This window comes from Pongo pygmaeus, chromosome 9 (genome assembly GCF_028885625.2).
Source record: "Pongo pygmaeus isolate AG05252 chromosome 9, NHGRI_mPonPyg2-v2.0_pri, whole genome shotgun sequence".
Lineage (NCBI taxonomy): Eukaryota > Metazoa > Chordata > Mammalia > Primates > Hominidae > Pongo > Pongo pygmaeus.
This window is the reverse complement of record NC_072382.2, coordinates 67,564,176-67,584,623: the sequence shown is the minus strand read 5'-3', so window position 1 is coordinate 67,584,623 and position 20,448 is coordinate 67,564,176. Positions and strand designations below refer to the sequence as shown.

Below are 20,448 nucleotides of genomic sequence, written 5' to 3'. Positions count from 1 at the left end.
ACTCAGACATGGTTGTCATTAGTGGTCTCAGAACTGTTAAGCTAAGGTCAGAATAAGGGTCCCAGTGGCCAATCTTTTGCCCATTGATGAACAAAGGAAGTTTGAATAGCATTTCCCCAGGACTTACCTTACACAGAGCATTCCCCAGGGAGGGATCAGCCCCATCTCCGGGGCACAGGCTCCCTGAAGTTCGGCCAGAACTGGAGCTGGACCCGGTTTCTGGCTGCCTGTCAGAAACTGGAGGGATGCTCTGCAGAGGACAAGTTGCCAGACTCGGCACAGCCTGGGTGTGACCAGACATTAGGCTGGGCCCAGCCTGAGGGTGATCACTTGCCAGGCTTGCCATAACCTGAGGGGAGTCACTTATCAGGTTGGGCATGGACTGCAATGTGCTATGCACAAGGCTAGGCACAGTCTGTAGGTGACTGGTTGTCACGCTGGGCATGGCCTGGTTTTGAACACTTGTCAGGCTGGACACCATTTTGGGGGGAGCACTCAGCAGGCTTGGTACTGCCTGGGGGGCACCAGCTGTCAGGTTGCTCACACTCTGGATCTGTGGCTCTAGGGGCCTCTCCAACCTGGTAGATGACAACTCCATCTCCAGAGTGTTGGAAAAGCCCATGATGCTCACCGAGGTGGAGTGCTGCAGGAACAGAGACAAGGGGTAGAGTCAGGCTGCTAGCTGGGAATGGAGGGAGGGAGAGGAGGGACCCAACCCACAGGAGCTCCCATGCTCCAATTCCACTCTGGCTTCAGAGTCTGGTAGCTGCCAGGAACTCAGGCAATGCACGAAGCCCTGTTCCTCTTCCTGAAACCAAGGAGGCTGCTAGGCTATGACACAGAGAGAGAGGCACAAGCGGAAGACTGTTGTGTGTGTGTGTGTGTGTGTGACAGCAAGAGTGAGAAAGAGAACTTATTGCCTGACCTGAGGCATGTACACACACACATACATACACACAGTCAGCCACATCCCTCACCCCAGTCTTGTACCTAAGCAAAGGGTCAGGCTGTGGGACTGCCCTCTAATTTCAAATTCCCCTCTGACTACACCACCAGTGGCTTCTCTTCCCGTCAAGGGATGCTATAGAATAGTTTCTGCTATACAAAAGTAGCAGGGGGTTGAGAAGACTCAAACTCTTATCTGCCTCAGACCTTCTTTGAGAGAATGCCAAGGCTCAGAAAGTTCCAATCAGTCCTGGGGAACCTGGGTCAACTCCAGGGCCTTCTTACGTGGTTGTTCAGATCAACTCCAAGCACTAGTAGCATTTGATGTAGGCTTTAACCAAGATATTTGAAGGTCTTTTCTGGCCCTGGTATACCTGCCAAAGATATTCCAAACCAGAAGCAGAGAACATCAAAGCAGCTAAATCTTAATATCACCCAGTCCGTACAATCATTGGATAAGGCAGTAATGTTCTGACTCCAAAATTATTTTCTTACATCTGAGGAGAAGAGATGTAAAAGGTTTATAAAAAGAAGTTGAAGATATAGATTTCTGTACTGAATCCATTCCATTTTTCAGATTGAAGAGACAGATTTAGGGAAAAGGAGGGAGACTGGCTCTAAATATAATCTTCAGGAATGTGTAAGTTTCATATCCCTGCCCTCTAAAAAAAAAGACTAAATATATAACAATTTCACGTCTTTTGAAAAACAAAGAGAAAACAGGGATTAGGCATATCTATCTAAGTTTCCAAAATCAGTGTCTTGAACCTGTCATTTCTTTCCCCGTTCACATTTTCACAGGAAAATAAATACTTCAAATACATTCTCAAGTTTCAATATAAAGTTACTAAAGCTATTTTGCCGTGAAGACTGTCCTCATCTCAGTGAAAGTCACTCCTAGTCATTCAGTTCTGCAAGTCAGATCCTATGAAGGAGGCATCAGTGAAGCATCCCTCCTGCCACACCCAAGCTAATACCAAGCCCCATCAATTCTACCCCTTAAACATCTCTCAAATATACCCACTAATTCTTCCCTCTGCTGACAGTGCCCTAGCCTAACCTACTTTCACATCTCCCTAGACAACAGTAGTAGCCTCTTCAGTGGAGAAATATTTTCAAAACACGGATCCGATCACATCATTTCTTTTCATAAAACCCCGCAGTGCACTCCATTCTTCTTAGAATAACTGCAAAAATCCTTAACAAGACTCCCGAGGCCCTGATGACCTGTCCTCTGTCCTCCTTTGTAGCCATAGCTCATTCAATAACGCTCTCCTCATTCTCTGAACTCCAGTCACTCATTTTTTCCAGTTCCTGAAACATACCAAGCTCTCCCTCCACCCACTATCCTCACCCCCTTCAGATGGACTGCTTTCTCTGCATAGAGGATTCTCCTACCCCTGCCCTGTTCCACTTACCCTTCAGAACTCAGCTCAACTGACATTTTTTGCCAGAAAGCCTTCTTTCATTCTCTAGTCCAGACCAGGTTCCTGCTTTTATGCTCTCATATGCCTTGTACTTGTACTTTCAGCCTCATACCACAATCCGTGGTATCATTTGATTAATGTCTGTTTCCCCTACTAAAGTGTAAACTCCATTAGGGTATGGATTTTTATCTATTTTGCTTACCCACTGTATTCCTAGACCCAAGAGTAGTGTCTGGATGAATAAATGAATTAATGAGCTGTTTAAAAATTCAAAACAACACTAATACAGGACTGTTTATTCTACAAATCTTTAGCCAAATGAACAGCAGCTTAGGTCTACTGACAACTTAGTCTATGAGTTTCTCTAAAATAATGATTATTTTTATACAGCTAAAGTTTATTGAGAATTTATTATATGCAAGGCAATTTGCTAAATGTTTTACATATATTACTTTATTTAATCCTCACAATAACCATTAAAGGTTAAAAGAAACAATCCATGTGAACATTTAGAACAATATCTGGCATACTGTAGATGCTCAATAAACCCCAGTTGTTTCTACTGCTGCTTCTATTATTTTTATTGTTATTATTGTTGCTGCAGACCTAGTTTTACACTTGACAAAGATGAGGCTCAGAAGGGCATCTTAAGTTTTTTCATGTTATTGTAAAACATAATTTTGTAGATTTCCATTTCTCTTTATTGTTTGTACACTGTATATAGAAATACAATTAATTTTTGAATATTGACTTTGTATAGACCTTGCTAAAGTCACTCTGGGATTTTCCTTTGGATTTTCTGTGCACACAAATCATGTCCATCCACGAATAGTAAGTTTTTGTTTTGTTTTTCTGAACAGGGTCTTGCTCTGTCACCCTGGCTGGAGTACAGTGGCACAACCACAGCTCACTGCAGCCTTGACCTCCCAAGCTCAAGCAAGCAATCCTCCCACCTCAGCCTCCAGAGTAGCTGGAACTACAGGCGCATAACACCATACCGGCTACCTTTTATTTTTTATTTTCGTAGAGACAGGGTCTTGCTATGTTGCCCAGGCTGGTCTTGAACTCCTAGGCTCAAGCCATCTTTCCACCTTAGCTTCCCAAAGTGCTGGGATTACAGGCATGAACCACCATGCCCATCCTGAATGGTAAATCTATTTTCTTTTTTTCTTCACATTTGTTTTTCTTGCCTCACTCCACTAGCTAAGACCTCCAGTACAATATTGAATACAAGTAGTAATAGTAGCCATCCTAGTCTCATTCCTGAACTCAGAGGATCCTTTCAATATTTCATCACTAAGTAGATTTGATGTAGATTTTTTATAGATTTAGATCTAGATCTTCGTTGGGCATGGTGGCTCACACCTGTAATCCCAGCACTTTGGGAGGCTGAGGCGGGCAGATCGCTTGAGCCCAAGAGTTCAAGACCAGCCTAGGCAAATATGGTGAAACCCCGTCTCCACAAATGATAGAAAAATTAGCCAGGCATGGTGGCATGGGCCTGTGGTCCCAGATTCTCTGGAGGCTAAGGTGGGAGGATTGCTTGAGCCCAGGAGGTTGAGACTGCAGTAAGCCAAGATCGTGCCACTACACTCCAGCCTAGGCAACAGAGGAAGACCCTGTCTCAAAAAAAAAAAAAAGAGAATCCAGATCTTTGGTACCAAAGCTACAACTTAATTTTGACTTGTCTCCCTATATACCTCTCTGGGCTTACTCCCCTTCACTATCTCTCATATTCTGTTCTATTTCTTTTCCTTCTCCCTCTTCTCCTCTCTCCCTGCTCTCTCATGAGCTCCTTCTCTCTCTTCCTGTCCTGCTTTCTTTTATCATCTCTTTCTCTTCTTTCCCTACCTCTTTCCCTTATAATTTAACTGCTTTAGTAAGGCTTATATTTTCTATTCTTAATTTTAAACACAGATGAGTTAAATATCTTTTATCTCTCCAAAGAAAAGTATGCTTTTTATATTTTCCTTAGTAGTTTAATAGTGTTCAGTTTTTTAAAAAGCTTCCATTTCCTCCACAGTCTGACTGCCAAGACAAAAAAGGTTGAAGTGAAGCAAGGTGGAAAGAATATTTAAACCAAATTGGGTAAGCTAGGAATGAAGCCCAGCTTAAGGGACCAAGTCCAAAAATCAATGGCTATCTCAAACATGCCCAGGCCTGCATTCCTTAACATCTCCTTGTTGTCCTAGTTATGCACTACCATAGCTTTCTAATATTCTATATTTCCTTATCTATGAACAAGAATACCCAGTGACTATTTCATTCCGTTTTGCAATATATGACAGTCTAATCCTTTGCACTGCATTCTTTCTCCTTTCCCCTATTTGACATGTATGTTTAGTGCGGTTTTGGCGTTCATTTAATCTACCCATGCTGGACATTGAGAATTATATAGATGTCTCTTCTTAGTGAGATCCTTGTTGCCAAGCATTAAGAGCACTAAAATCCACGTGAGACCACCCAAATAATAATGGTCAGGTGCCATACGTCACAAGATATGCACAAGATAAAATCCCCAAGGACAAAACTTCCCAGATTAGGGGTAGAGATCATATTCGTGGGAAATTGGCTCTCCTGTCCTAATTACCTATTGCATATGTGAGTTAACATAATGATAGGGGAGAGGAAGACATGCAGACTGAGCTGTTGAAAAATTGTGGAAACTAAATGGCAGTTTATTTTGAGGTGAACCTGATGAACTTGGTCCTGTAATGCCCAGAAGACAATACGAGGTTAGCAATACATCCCAAGATATTGCATACTTGACTGATTTCTTTCCTTTTCACAGCCACAGCCAATCTCAAGGAGGCCAATGCTATCAGGAGAGAGGGTGAAGCTCTGGTAGTATTAACAAGAATGTGGAAAACTTCCACGGAGGAAGGGACTCAGAGAAAGTGCTGTGAGAAAGCCAGCCCAACCCCATTTTTACAGGCTATGCAGACACAATGGCATTTCTGAAACCTATATATGCTATGTGTTAGTTATTTTTATACTATATCAGCTCTCTAGAGTGAAAGGTTGTAAAATATTAAAACAAAAGGTACTTATTTCATGTACAAAAAGAAAAAGAAGATTTGAGAACCTCCATCCTAGTCTGTTGCTAGTGCTACAAGATGGGTGGGGGCAAGGGTAGGGCCAACTTTCAGAGCAAGGAAAGCAGGCTGAGTCTCCAGGGCCTGGGAGGAGAGGAAGCACTTCTCGAGAGCATGATGGGATTGGAAAAGGGCTTGAGAGCGTGGCCAGGTTGTCTGACACTTGGTGTCTCCCATGCAGAAGGGAGCTCACTTGTCAATGGAGATGATACCACCCGCCCTCTAGACCCCAGGATTGTTCAGAGGTCAAATGACAGGAGGTGAATGTGTATTTCTAGCTATAAAGTATGTAGAGGGTTATCATTGAGGTTTCTAGGCTGTCAACTATGTAACTGACACCTTGACTTCATCTTTACATACAAAACCTCTATATTTCATGAAGGAAAATGTATATTTTGAGATTCACAACTGAAAATAAACTATTTTCTAGTTCAGAGAGGAAGAGTCAAAATGCCAAAACACATGCACTCTGATAATCAGCTCAGGTCATCTTTGGGGGATGAAGAGAGACAACCCTGAGCCTACAGAGCCCCCTCTTACCTCCCTTAACTAGCATCTCCTCTCGCTCCTCGTTTCCCTTCCCTCAAACTGTGTGTCCCCGTCCCTGTCCCTTTCCTCTTCTTGCCTCTTTTTTGTCTCCTTATCTTTGTCTGCCACCTGTCTGACTTATCTGAAATTACCTCATCTATTAATTTAATGGATTCAGTTAACCTATTTAACCTACCTGTCTTTACCACCTAACTTGACAACTTGCCTGACCTACGACCTCCCTGAATTGTCTGACTTTCAACCTCTGCTACTAGTCACCTATGTGACCCTGCACCCATCTAACCTGAATTCTGCTTGACCTGGGCTCTGTTACCTGCTGCCCTCTCTCTCTCCTCACTCTTACCACCCAGACGTGTTTCTAGAGTTCAGTGTGTTGACATTATTATTCTAATGATTGCCACATGGTATCGTCAAAATTCAGAGAAAACATTGCTCTTTCATTTTAACAGGAAGGGAAATTGAGACACAGAGTGATTACCTAGATTTCCCAAGCTCATACAGGATCCCAAGACTAGGAATCTGGGACCAGCCTTGAAAACAGGCTGGCTGGTCTTCATTCTGTGCCAGAAGCTAGAAAGCTAGTGCCCTAGTAAGAAATGATTGAGAAATCAATAAACAGACACTTAGTGCACATGCCCTGAGTTTAATATAAATTTCAGGTTCTTACAGCAAGATAATATTGCTGGGGATAAAGTAATGCAGATAGGGTGGTGTTCCACATAAATTAATTTTCCAGTTATCTGAAACATACCTCTTTCAATAACAAAATGCAATTGGCTTAAAAACATTATTTCGAATGGGAGTACTTCTAAAACACTTTACATGCTCTTCTGTCTTATTAAACAGAGCATAAGGAGGCTAAGGAGACCATTTCTTAGTGATATCAAGGAATTTGGATGAACCAATAAGTAATTCAGTGATGCTTTCGGGAACTTCTAAGAACACAGGGCTTAGCTTGTTCTTTCAGTGAATGACCTCATACCGTGGCACTTTTCCAAGTGATGTTTCTTGTCTTCTCCCTTGTTAGCTGCCCTTATAGAAATCTTGACTCCCTGCTTCTACTCTGCTTACTACTATAATGTAGTTAAACTAAAACTTTCCCAAGAAAACCATATATTTAAGCTTGCTAGATCAAGAACACCAGCTAGATACCCACATATGAGTTTATGATCTCCTACAGAATATAATGCATAGGTTTTGTGATGGCTGTTTTTGCTGCTGTTCTAAAGCTTTGCCTGGTCACTTCTAGTTTCAGATTTCTGTTCTAGTGGTTAAAGTAATCAGAAACTGACCACTGTGTAAATATGCAATAGAAAAAGGGACCAAAGATTTGGGAGTTGTGTCTTGGAAACACACTGAAGGCCTTCAGTCTAGCTAAGGAAACAAGAGAGAGGAAAACAGATTGGTGAATTAAATCCTCAAAATATGTGAATGCGCCGGGCGTATCACCTGAGGTCAGGAGTTCGAGACCAGCCTGACCAACATGGCAAAACCCCGTCTCTACTAAAAATACAAAAATTAGCCAGGTGTGGTGGCACGCGCCTGTAGTCTCAGCTACTCAGGAGGCTGAGGCAGGAGAATTGCTTGAACCCAGGAGGCGGAGGTTGCAGTGAGCTGAGACCATGCCACTGCACTCCAACCTGGGTGGCAGAGTGAGACTTCATCTCAAAAAAATAAATAAATAAATAAAGTGAATGCTTCTACAGCTTCAAGATTAAGTAGACTGGTTTAACAGTAGCAGATCTTGAAACAACAGAATCAGATGGCTGAGGAAGGGACTAACTTTTCTAGTAAGCAGTTTCACATGTTGATTTTTTTTTTTTTTTTTTTTTTTTGAGACGGATTCTTGCTCTGTGGGCCAGGCTGGAGTGCAGTCAGATGATCTCAGCTCACTGTAACCTCTCCACCTCCTAAGTTCAAGTGATTCTCCTGCCTCAGCCTCCCAAGTAGCTGGGATTATAGGTGTCCACCACCATGCCAAGCTAATTTTTGTATTTTTACTAGAGATGGGATTTCACCATGTTGGCCAGGCTGCTGGTCTTGAAATCCTGACCTCCAGTGATCCACCTGCCTCGGCCTTCCAAAGTGTGGGATTACAGGTGTAAGCCACTGTGCCTGGCCCTCACATGTTGATTTTTAATGGCAAAGTTGTTGCTCTTGTTGACAATGAGTGTTCCTCCATCTCAAGAGAACGCTCTTGTACTTATTAAGCCTGTCACTATGGATGTAACTACGCAGATATATGATAACTTAGTAAAGTCAAATGAGAAAAGGTTCATGGGTGGTGAAGAGAGAGAAGTGAAAAGTGCCCAGTGCCCTGATAATCCAGGGAGGACAGAAAAAGCAAAGAGGATCTCAGAATCTGAGGTAGAAGAAAGAGGAAAGGAGTAAGTGGATTCTAGTAAGTCTGAAGTGAAAGCCAGATGAGTGGAACCCTCAAACCCCAAGGCTTGGAGACTCAGGAGAATTTGGTCAAAGGTATTTTGCCCAGGCCAGTGTAGGAAACTGACTTAAAAACGTTATTTTGAATACAAAATTAGCCAGGCATGGTGGAACACGACTGTAATCCCAGCTACTCAGGAGGCTGAGACAGGAGAATCACTTGAATCTGGGAGGCAGAGGTTGCGGTGAGCCGAGATCGTGCCATTGCACTCCAGCCTGGGCAACAAGAGTGAAACTCCATCTCAAAAAAAAAAAAAAAAAAAATTACTTTGAATAGGAGTACTTCTAAAACACTTTACACACTATTCTGTCTTATTAAACAGATAGGAGCAAGGATCTGTTTTCTCATGGGCCAGGAGACCTAGACAAAAATCTTAGGTTTGGATGGTGAATGAAATCAGGATAGAACTAACGAGACAGGCTTCTTAGAGTGTGCTAAGTTCAGGAGCCAGACTTGGGGAGTGTTTAGCCTGACTCTTGAGTAGAAAGAGTGTACAATTCTGCAAATGCTGACCAGGACGCAGGCTGTGCCCTAAGAAAGTTTCCCCAGACCCCAGGAACATTCTGAGCAAATGCTGCTGTCAGGGCTAGGCTATGAGGAAAAGATTGTCCCTGATGTTGAGGACCCACAATCTGATCCACAGCAGTAGCTTTGGAGACTATGGAGGCAGGATGCCTAGTATTTACTCACAGTTACCAGGGTTTAATGAGTTTAAGTAAGTCATTGTCCAGCTCTGGGTTTTAATTTCCTCCTACACAGGTTAATGTAAATCTCACTGAGTTTTTATAAGACTCAAATTAAGAGATCGGGCATTAAAATGCTTCGATAATGGTATAAATACTATCTGCCTGAGTCATTATCCTTTACTCCTCTGTATCACTCTTAATAATCTGCATCACAGGAATGCCTACCGCTTCTGTATCATTTACTGGAAATACATCTCAGGCTCTTAAGCCATGAGCAGCATGCTGGTGGCCTCGAAGTCCTCTCTTGAAGATCTGGGGCTATGTTACGAGCAGCAGAAGAAAGGTCCCTCTTGCAGGCGAACTGGGACTCGGATAGGGCTTTCTGTGATGCCTACAGCTTTGACTCCATGAGAGCTTTTCATTTTTTTTGAGACAATCTCGCTCTGCTGCCCAAGTTAGAGTGCAGTGGTGCAATCTTGGCTCACTACAACTTCCGCCTCCCAGGCTCAAGCAATTCTCATGCCTTAACCTCCTGAGTAGCTGGGACCACAGGCATGCACCACCATGCCTGGCTAATTTTCTTGTGTTTTTTTGTAGAGACTTGGTTTCACCATGTTGCCCAGGCTGGTCTTGAGCTGTTGAGCTCAAACAATCCGCCTATCTTAGCCTCCCAAAGTGCTGGGATTATAGGCGCGAGCCACCGCACCCGGCCAACTCCTTTGAGGAAAGGATTGTGTGTATTTTTCGGCAGTTGACTGGTTCAGAAGCATGAAATGAATGCATCAAAATGTCTCCCAGTTTCACTTGAGATGTAAGGGTTGCTGTGGTAGGGTTGTAGCCATGGTCTTTCTTTCAGAGTGGCTGAACCAAGATTAGGAAGCTTAGGCAACAGCTGGTGCCAGACAAATACCAAAATTCATTCAAAAGGGGTTGCAGAGCTCAAGCCACTAGAAAATCCATTCTAGAACTTTCACATCTCATTTTCAGCCGCAACCTGTTTCTACCATCGGCTCACGTAGCACCAACTCCAAGGTACTTGTACACAGATGTTCTGCTTCACCAAAAGTCCTCTTTTGGTGATACACAGTCAGTGTGGAACTCACAGAAAGGTGCGTGGTGCCACAGGTTCTTCTGGTCCATGACCTTCAGATAGATTCTTTTGACTTTCCTGGCACTCACAGGCCAGCACAGGCCGGGAGTGGGATGGAGGACAAAACACCTTTACCAGATAAAACAACCAATACCAAACTAGGCTGGGTCCTAAGATCTCTCCCCAGCAAGGCCTTGGGCTACTTCAAGGATTGTAAAGACAGGAAAATCCAGCAGGTGAGAGGCCAAATGGAGTCCTATTTCTCCCACTGCAGTGCAGAAAGAGAAGCAATTTAACCTAGTCATTGAACACAGAGCTGTCAAGGACCTGTGGTCTGGTCCTAACATTGCCCAATGGGTTGGCTGTATAACTCTTAGGTGGGTCACTTAACCTCTCTGTGTCTCAGTTTCCACATCTTTCAAAGGGGAATAAGAAAGTGGCTTCCTCATAGTGTTGCTGGATAAAGAGATAAAATGAAATAATCCATGTAAAAACCTATGAAAAAATTAGAACGATACCATACGAAGTATTATCACTCAATGGTAAAAGGCTCAGAATGTTGTTTGCTATCCTTGAGCTTCACACCCTCCACCCTGCCCAACCCCAGCTCCAAGGCAACAAATTTCCTCAAAAAGAAAGCCCTTTTCCTTATTGCAGTAGTTTTGTGGACAACCAGTGGCTCTCACTGTCAGGGTTGATCTCTCTCTGCCAATCCAAAGCTTCCTCTAAGCCAGGATGACAAACTTGAGGGTCCTTTTTCTGGGACTTCAAGCTATGAAAAGCCTATGAAACACATGAGGAATGCCAGGCCATCTGCCCCTCCAAACCTCTACATGAGTCCCTCTTAATAAGGGGCAGGAGAAGCTCAAAATGAGAAGATAGAGTTCCTAGGACCTTTGCTAACCCCATTGCCAACTTGCAGCCACAAAAGAGGGCAGCACCCCTTGCTGCTCAGGGAACCCTGTGGGCCACTCACACAGGCAGCACTGACTCCATGCACGTATGTCGCTCAGCTCCTTTCCTCTGCTCTGTGTATAGGAACAGAACTGAACCTCATCAAATGAGAAGCCGCATTTTCTGCACGGCTTCCACTACAACTGAGCACTGGCAATGAAACCACCTTTGCAAAAATTATATCAATGAGCAAATTATGACAGTGAAAAAGATCTGATCTAACTTACCCACCCCACCCCTTGCCTTTCCCTTAATCATTCCTCGGCCTATTGTAGATTGGCCTTTTGAGATATCTTTTCAACTTTTCTGCATGTCTGACATCCATGGCTTCACCCAGATCCATCAATCCCACTCCTGTGGCCCCACCCAGAAGCAACTCAGCTCAAATGGACAGCTTTAACCCATGATTTCATCTCCATCCCAAACAATCAGCAGCAAGCACCCATTTCTAGCCACCCCCACCCCTTCCCCAAACTGCCTTTGAAAAATCCCAGCCTCACATCAACTAAACTCTTTCTCTATTGCAATGCCATGGTCTTCATTTGTGCAGCAGGCAAGAAGAACCCATCGGGTGGTTACAGCAATTCTCATGCTTGCTTCTGAACTACTGACATCTAGAGCTAGCTGCCTTCAGGTCATCTTCTAATGTGTATTCCACAAACGAATAGCAATAATTCAAAACTTAACTTCTTCCCCTAAATATGCTCTTTTTCTCGTGCTCCCATTCCAGTGGATCAAGACAGATCCACTGGGATGGGAGCATGGGAAAACACCTGGGTGTTAAGCCAAAGGGCTTTCTCTGCCTTACCTATCATCAATCAGACACTGAGGCCAAAACTCCTGTGATCTGATATCTCTTGAAATCTTTGCTTCCTCTCCATTCCTATTGCTATTGATTTCATTCAGCCTCCTGTTTCTCCTCTGTACTATTCTGGTCTCCCTTACCACAGCTAAAGTGATCTTTCAAACTTAATTCAAACCATATCCCTCCTTTCTGGAAGTCCTTCACTTACTCCTCACATCCCCCAAGACTGAATCCCAATTCCAAAGCATAATTTACAAGGCCTTACAGCCCCTCTGGTTTCAATCCATCCCATTCCCCAGTGCATCTCGTGATCCTATCAAGCCAAATTACAAATTATCTGAAGCCCCAACTGCCCCAGGCTTTCTCTCACTTCTGAAGCTTCCTAGTTGCCATTCCTTTTGACTATTTGTTCTACCCCTCTACCCTTCACTAGCCCAACTTCTCCTTTTCAAAATTTCAGCTTAAAATAATGTCCTCTAAGAAGTCTTCTGTCAACAGCCCCCTCTCCCAGAGCTAGGTGCTCCAATGGGGTATACCCCAATGACTATTATAGCACTTTACCACAATTTATTATTGTTGCTTAACTGTCTCTTCCACCAGACTGTACTCTCCAGCACGGTACTGACTATCTTATTCAGCAATGTATGCCTGGCACGTAGTAGAATATGGGGCACATACTCAGATATATATATATACACGTATATATATATAAAATCATTTAATGCATATATATATATGCATTACATATATGCATTAAATGATTAAATAAATGGATGAATGGTTAGGTGGCTGGCCCAAATACAAGAAGTTAAACATCTAAGAGCCACAGAGGGCCAATATACAGTACCTCAAGGGCCTCTATGCCAAGCCATTTTCAACAGGGTAGGACAGGCACAGACAAAAAGCCTCAAGAGTCACCAGCAATTTCCAAGTTGACATTTCATTTTTGCCATCCCTTCTTTTTTCTAAACTCTCCTGAAGTATCACTGAGACTGACTGTTCTAAGACATGCACTGCAATGGTACAGCTAGGGAAACTTGGTGAGGGGTAGGTGCACTGAGCAACCAGCATAGCTGGGCTGCAGGGCCAGAGGGATGCTACAGGGCCAAGGGTACAGGCTGGGAGAGTTCAGAACACCTGACAGAGCTTCAAGTCCAGGGCTGGGTGGAGGCACTGGAGAGCTGAGGGCACCAGGCCAGAGAAGGCAATAGCGTAAGTGAAACAGGGCCAAGGGACACTAGGAGGAATGGGTGGAGGACACGGCACAGCACTGAGGCTCCAGCTAGATGTATGACAGGGGTTGGGGGTGAAGGGGCAGAGGTGAGAATAGATAGTTGAGGATTTGTGGGGTTCTGGGTTATGTCCACGGTAAGTGAACACTTTCAGTAAGCTAGTAGGTGGGTGGACAGAAAGGCCTCCAAGAGCTCATCTTCAAGAGATCTCTGTGTTTCAGCTGCTCATCTACCTCTGCAGAACACCCCACAGACCACTCACCCAACAAATTCCATTGATTCAAATCCTAAGGTATCCAACTCTGGGTTGTGGAGGCCACAAAAAATATTTTCTCCATCTTCATTGTAGAGAGAAAAGGTCAAGCTTTGGATTCTAACTGATCTCATTTTAAATAAACCTCAGCTCTCTCTTCTACTAGCTGTAAGGCCCTGGACTTCAGTTTCCTTAGCTATACAATGGGGATGCTCACTTCCACAACTGTTGGAGGTGAGGTGAGATAATGCTGGTGAAGCAGCACACACGGTTCCAAGCACACAGTACATGTTCAATAAATTGGCTGTCTTTCCCTTCCTCCTTCCACTCTGCATGAAGTCCAGGAGGTCCCATTTTAAGTGCGCATGGGGGAGTGGAAATGGGGAGGAGGAAGATCTATGTTGCTGACTCACTAGGGCAGAAGGCATGAATCGGGGCTGTGTAGCGTCCAGGGATGGAACAGGGACACTCCTCCCCCCACCCTATCCTCCTCCTCCAAGTGCCTGGGGTCTTGGCTTGCAGTGGGTCCCATGTGGTCAGGGAAAACAGGCTCCTTTAGTACCTTTCTCACCAGATTTGGAGAGGAGTGCTGGATGGTGCTGTCCACTGGGGGGACACTGAGAGCGGTTTCTTCCCCAGACGCCTGGGGCAAGGCAGCAGCAGTATTATTGTCAAGAGCGAGAGCCGGCTTTGAGCCCTCAGATGCTGGGGCCTCATCTGTAGCCTGGAGAAGAAAATAAGAACTTGGGTGGGTTTTACTGCAGAGAGTGTAGCAGCAGCAGCAGTGGCAGCAAAGGCTAGTGCTCACCCTGCCCCGTGCATCATCACCACCTACACATTGTGGACTGCTTAAACATTTTCCAAAAAGAAAAATACTCTTATCCCAACTCTTTGGAAGAGTTGAGATAAGACATGCTAATGGGAATGTCTTAAGATGGAACCCAAACCAAGAATTCTGAGCTAATTTTGTGATATTCACTTTAGCAATCATAACCTAGTTTTGACTTACATTTTAGCTTGTGGCCCTCTATGAACCCTAGACCCTTCTCTGCCATCACACGGATTATTCTATATCTTCTCAAAAGAACTGGGCCTCAGGGGAAGACATTGAAGCATGATCTGAAGTTGTCAGTACTGAAGCATAAATGTGAGGCCTTATATTCTATAATAAAGTAAAAATCTGTAAAGCTGCTTTGAAGATATAACTGTGATTACAGATTTAAAGGGGACATCACTATAGAAAAAGTGAGAGAAGGGTAGAGAGAAGAGGATAGAACAGGAGGTTCTGGGGGAAAAAAAAAGAAAATCAAGAGCTAAGAATGAAGATGTGAAATGCAGCAAAGATCCCAGGGGTACAAACTGCACCTCTTCAAGTGTCTTTTAGCTAAGAAAAAAGAGGAGCAGCATCCAATATCCTCCTATGGAAAGAAGACTTCTGTGGCATTACAGAAATGTCAGCAGACCTGAATCCAGGTCTTAGCTCTATCTCTCAATGTTGTATGATATGGAGACAAACTGCTAGCCTTCTCTAGCTCCCACTTATATACCTACAAAACAGAGATGGTAATGCCTACCAAACAACATTGTCGGTAGGATAAATGATATGGTGCATACAAAACATACCCAGCTTAGTAGAAATAAAAAAGTTTAAGTCTATATCTGTGCAGTATTATAAAAGTGCTGCCTGCCAACATCTAACATGGACCATTACTCTGCTCCTTAAGCTCTGCCCTTCCCCCTGTCTGGGATTCATAAGGTCCGGCAAGGGAGCTAGGGAGATGACAAGATAAGAGACAGCCTCTCTTCTGCTCTGGCACTGGCAGGAGTTCAGCACAGCTCAGAAGGTACCATCGGTGGGCAGGGTCCCTACTGTCATCCAGGAAGACAGGGCTAAGCCAAGCTACTCCGGAGTGTACTAAGCCTAGATCTAATTTGGGACTGGGTACTATGCTCTCTGGAGCTTTTCTGAGGTGGGAGGTTGAGCCCAGGGTAGTTTTGAAATGTGAGGGCTGAGCTCAAGGCAGCCCTAAGGTGCAGAAACTGTATTCCTGTGCTGCCTTGTTTTTGGGGAGGCTGTGTTCCCTAAGTGATCCTAGGACGGGCAGAATATGCATGCCAAGCCACCCTGATGCTTACCTGCAGGGTCTCCTCCTGGCTCTGGGACTGGACAGGTGCTGGCTGCCTCACGATGTAGTTGATCTGCCCCACAATGGTTTGCTGAAGATGCTGAGGAGATTTGGTCTGACTCAGTTGCAGGCTGGGCTGCTGAGCCTGGAGAAGAAGCTCCAAGTCCTTCTGCATTTCCTCCAGCTCAAACTTGTGATGCATTATGTCCATGTTCTGAGAACAGGCAGGGCCAGGAGGGCTCTCGTGCTGACTAGAAGCCAGATGCTGGGATGGAGGTAGAGGTGGGTGTGGCTGCTGTGGGGGAGGGGGGAGGGGAGGTGGGGGACGGGGGAGGGGTGGTGGTGGAGGTGGTAGCTGCTGCTGTGGCTGCTGCTGAAAGTGACTGAGCTTCAGCTTCTGGTGGTGGCCAAACTGGACTTGGATAGAGGGTGTCTGTAAGGTGGGCTGGGCATGGGCTCCTTGCTGAACATCCTGTGGGGGGACAATGCACACGGGCTGGGAAGTCAGCTGCTGCCCCAGCCGCTGGGATGTGCTCTCCTGCTCCACAGGGGGCTGGGTTTCCAGCCAGGGCTGCAGCAGCTTTGGTGGATGAGGGCTGCAGGCCAGCTCTTTCTCCCTGGGCAGCAGGGCAGAGCACTGCAGAGACCCCAGCTGCTGGGGCACCATCTCAGAGGGCTGCCTAAAGCTGTGGGCTGGGTGTATGCTGGGTGGGGGGACCTGGCCTTTGAGGGAAGGCGAGACTGGGGAGCAGTGGGAGCAGCACACAGATGAGGAGCACACTGCTGGAGACTGGAACTTGTGTGAGGGGTGGCTAAGAGCCTCTTGCTGAGCCACTGGAGACTGGTGGCTTTGATAAAAGGGTGATGACCCCTGTAAGCCTCCATAAGCAGGAGCATCTGCCCTGGACATTTGTCCACCTTCAGTAGTTATGCAGCCTGAAAATGCAGAATAGAGAGTTTTTCAAAAGTTTTTCAAGTTGCTCCCACCTTGCTACTTCCTGCTCCTGGGACAAAAGAACCTCATTCAACAATCCTGTACCAGGAACAGAGATTAAGAAACTCAACCCTTGATCTCCTAGACTCAGTCTAGAATGCTGCCAGTAATAGCACCTGTATGGACCTGCTTTGAGGGCCTAGGATATTTGAGAAATTAGTTCAGCTTTTACCAGATGCTCAGCCCTGACTCTGTTTCTGTCCCACTAGGGAAACCACAAGCTCTCTCAAATAGCACCCACTCTTTTTTTTTTCCAACAGAACAGCCCAATCAGACTCTTGACAAAAAGAATCAACTTTGGGGTCGGGAGGGAGTATGCTAGAAAGTAGCAAAGGGTAGAGAGTCATGCCTGGGACCAATGAACAAGTTCCCAGATACAGGTGTGGGGAACTGTGTGTTGAGCAAGTAGGACGGAAGAGAGTGGGGAAGCTCTAATACCAGGTGATATGGTTTGGAGCTGTGTCCCCACCCAAATCTCATGTTGAATTGTAATCCCCAGTGTTGGAGGTGGTGCCTGGTAGGAGGTGACTGGATCATGGGGGCAGATCACTCATGAATGGTTTAGCACCATCCCTTTGGTGCTGTTCTTGTGATAGAGGTCTCGTGAGACCTGATTTTTTAAAAGTGTGTAACACCTCCCCCTTGCTCTGTTTCTTGCTGTTCTGTCCATGTGATGTGCGTCTTCACCTTCTGTCATGACTGTAAGTTTCCTGAGGCCTCCCCAGAAGCCGAGCAGATTCCAGGATCATGCTTCCTGTACATCCTGCAGAATCATGAGCCAATTAAACCTCTTTTCTTTATGAATTACCCAGTCTCAGGTATTTCTTCACAATAATGCGAGAATGGACTAATACACCAGGTCAGTGCCAGGCACCGGCATTGCCCCCTGAGGTCTCTAGGTCCCTTGTGCACAAGTAGATCTATGGCTAACTCAGTCTAATGACTCCTTCATCTCATTATTTTGGTGAGGCTTACTTAGAGGAAGTCTGAGCTCCTTAAGGAAAATGTGTTTTATTCACCATTGGTTCTTCGGTGCTCAGCATGGGGCCTAAACAAGAGTAGGTGGCTATCAAAGGTCTGCTGAGTTAAATCAAAGGAAAGAGGGAAGAAAAGAAATAAACCTACATATCATTTGTCACTTTGCCAAGTTCAACAAATTTTCAATAAGATTAACAGCCTCAAATAAAGGCAGCAGCTGGCCATCAGTTTAACAAACTCGTTAGGCTGTCAACACAGGCACAACTTCAAGCTGTTTACATTCTGCCTAAAGACTGAATGCCAGCAAATGATTGCAGCAGGGAAGAAAAATGCACAAGGCCATGAATTATCTGCTTACATCTCAACTCAAAAGGATATGTCTGTGTAACACAAACATGCACACGCAGGCTCACTGTTGCTGAGGTACCCCTGCTTGTGCCCACACGTGTATACCTTTGTGTGACCACAGAGACACACATTCATCTGTACTGCCATACAGCATTCCGGAGAGCAGGGTGACTGTCTTGTCTCCTCCTCAGCAATAAAATCAGTGTAAAAGGACATTTACACAGAATGGTAAACTCAGATTTCAACTTGTCCTGATACAAAGTCCTATATTGCCATTGTTATTTAAATTCCTCATCCTCTCCTCTTCCCCCTCAAAAAAAAAAAAAAAAAAGGTTTGCTGAATGATTCCATGACCACTGGCAGTCCCAGGGAGTGCTTTCTCTTGGGCATATGCTGACCTACCCAGTAAGGCAAGCAATTAAGTCAAAGCCCACAGAGTGGGTAGGCCTGGGTGGCTGGGTCCAAGCTCACCAAGAGAAGCTAGCTGCTTGGTCCAGAAGTTAGGCTCCCAGGTGAATCTGATACTCCAAGGGGAGCCAGGATCTGTGTTACAACTTGTCTCCAGCAATCGCTGCATCTGAAACACAATCTGACAACAGCACCAAAGGTCATTTATTTGGGCATCTTGCACCTAAATGACAACTCCCCTTCCCTTTGGACAAGCCGAAAGGCTCAAAGTCATGGCCCTTTAACCTCTGGTCATCCTCCATATTCTCATTCTCTTGCACCTTAGCATCTGCCCATCCTCCCAGCTGATCCCTTTCCTCTTATCAAGGCTTCTGGAACCTACATTCTTTTTTTTTTTTTTTTTTAATTGAGACGGAGTCTCACTCTGTTGCCCAGGCTGGAGTGCAGTGGCGCGATCTTAGCTCACTGCAAGCTTCGCCTCCCAGGTTCACGCCATTCTCCTGCCTCAGCCTCCTGAGTAGCTGGGACTACAAGTGCCTGCCACCACGCCCAGCTAATTTTTTGTATTTTGTTTAGTAGAGACGGGGTTTCACCATGTTAGCCAGGATGGTCTTGATCTCCTGATCTCGTGATCTGCCCACCTCGGCCTCCCAAAGTGCTGGAATTACAGGCGTGAGCCACCGCACCTGGCCTGGAACCCCTACATTCTTATCTTTTCAGGCCTTAAGTGATTTGTCATTCTCCCTCATGACATCATTGACTGGCAGCTCCATTCATTCTACCATCACCTCAATTTAGTGGGGGCAGGCATTGTCTGAGCTCTCCATTGCTGTACTTCCACTTGCAGGTAAAACACCCTTCTGTCCTACTCGATAGCCCTCTTCCTCTCCCAACACTTTCATCTATTTCTCATCACTAACTCTCCTATTTATCCAGGGCTTTGGCAAGTGTCCAACTTACCCTGCCATCCTCTAGTTAACTAATGTCCCAACTAACATCTTAGCCTCTTATTTCATTGATCTCTTGCACGGCAACCACCTTGTTTTCAGTTTAGTCACCATACCTAGACCCTATTAATCATTTACAACCATTCTACCTATGAGACCTTTAAACTCCAACAACCCACCCTGGTCATAACAAGTTCATGCTCTTTCAGAGTATGTTCTTCAACCTCTCCAAGCCCTGCTCCTTCAGTCCACAGGACTTCCCAGCTTCCTGTCATTTACAGTAATGATATCACTAGTGTCCTAATTCCCTCCCTATCGCCAACTCCTACTCTTAGGTAATCCAGCCATACCAAAGCCATTTTATCTGGGGCCACTTCAGTGATTATTAATTTCAGCAGCACCCCTCAGCCCTTTCTCTTGTCACTTCTTTTCTTGTCATCTTTCTCTTCCACTGCACTGAATGACTATTTAAAATCTTTACTTTGGTGCTACTTACCAATGTTTTAACCCTCTTATTATCACCTCCTATTTCACAGAGAAAAAAAGACACCATAAAGGATAAATTACCCCAACTTGTATCCCTTCTACCCTCAAACTTAACTACAGCATTTTCCCCTTCCTATCCTCCCATCTCAGACGAAGAGACTGTCCTTGTGTTTAAGGTCAACCAGTTCACTCTATATCCTTCCTCCTGCTTTCTCAGTGTACTTATCCCACCACACACCCCTCCTCTCTATCTTCAACCTCTTCTCCCATATACATGTGTGCAAATGTTTTCCAAGCTTAAAAAAAAGTTTCCCTCAACTCTGCCATCTTCTCAGGCTATGTTTTTATTTTTCTTCTTTTCACTTCTGTCTCTACTTCGTCACCACCCATCCTCAGTCTCCTCATTCTAGCTTTTGACCCTTCTACTTCACTGGAGCTTCTTTCAGAAGATAGCCTGATTCCCAGATCTTGAGGCTGCTCTTCACTATTCATCTTCTTTCACCCATGCAGCATTGCCAAATGGACCACTTAAAATTGGAAATTGTTCATTTCTGTGTACCACACTCTGTTTTGCTTCTAACCTCTGACCATTGCTTCTCACTCTTCTCCACTCATCATCTTCCTCTGTCTATGCTGAAAATGACAGTATTCCCTGTGTTCCTGACTTTCTCTCTTCTTGCTC

At 45.0% G+C, this 20,448-nt stretch overlaps 1 protein-coding gene across 12 annotated transcripts in view; it reads right to left on the bottom strand.

Moving 5' to 3' along the window:
• TRIM66 (tripartite motif containing 66) overlaps positions 1-20,448 on the bottom strand; it is a 70,367-nt gene that overhangs the window by 12,381 nt on the left and 37,538 nt on the right. For 9 of the 12 annotated variants that reach the window (XM_054438420.2, XM_063671954.1, XM_054438417.2 and 6 more), the window contains 4 exons: positions 18,397-18,514; positions 15,616-16,541; positions 14,042-14,203; positions 128-643 (listed from right to left, as the gene is read on the bottom strand). In XM_054438420.2, coding sequence (XP_054294395.2) covers positions 128-643; positions 14,042-14,203; positions 15,616-16,541; positions 18,397-18,514 — 1,722 coding nt within the window. The remainder of the gene's footprint in view (positions 1-127; positions 644-14,041; positions 14,204-15,615; positions 16,542-18,396; positions 18,515-20,448) is intronic. The other 3 variants (XM_054438419.2, XM_054438424.2, XM_054438426.2) reach the window with 1 other exon arrangement.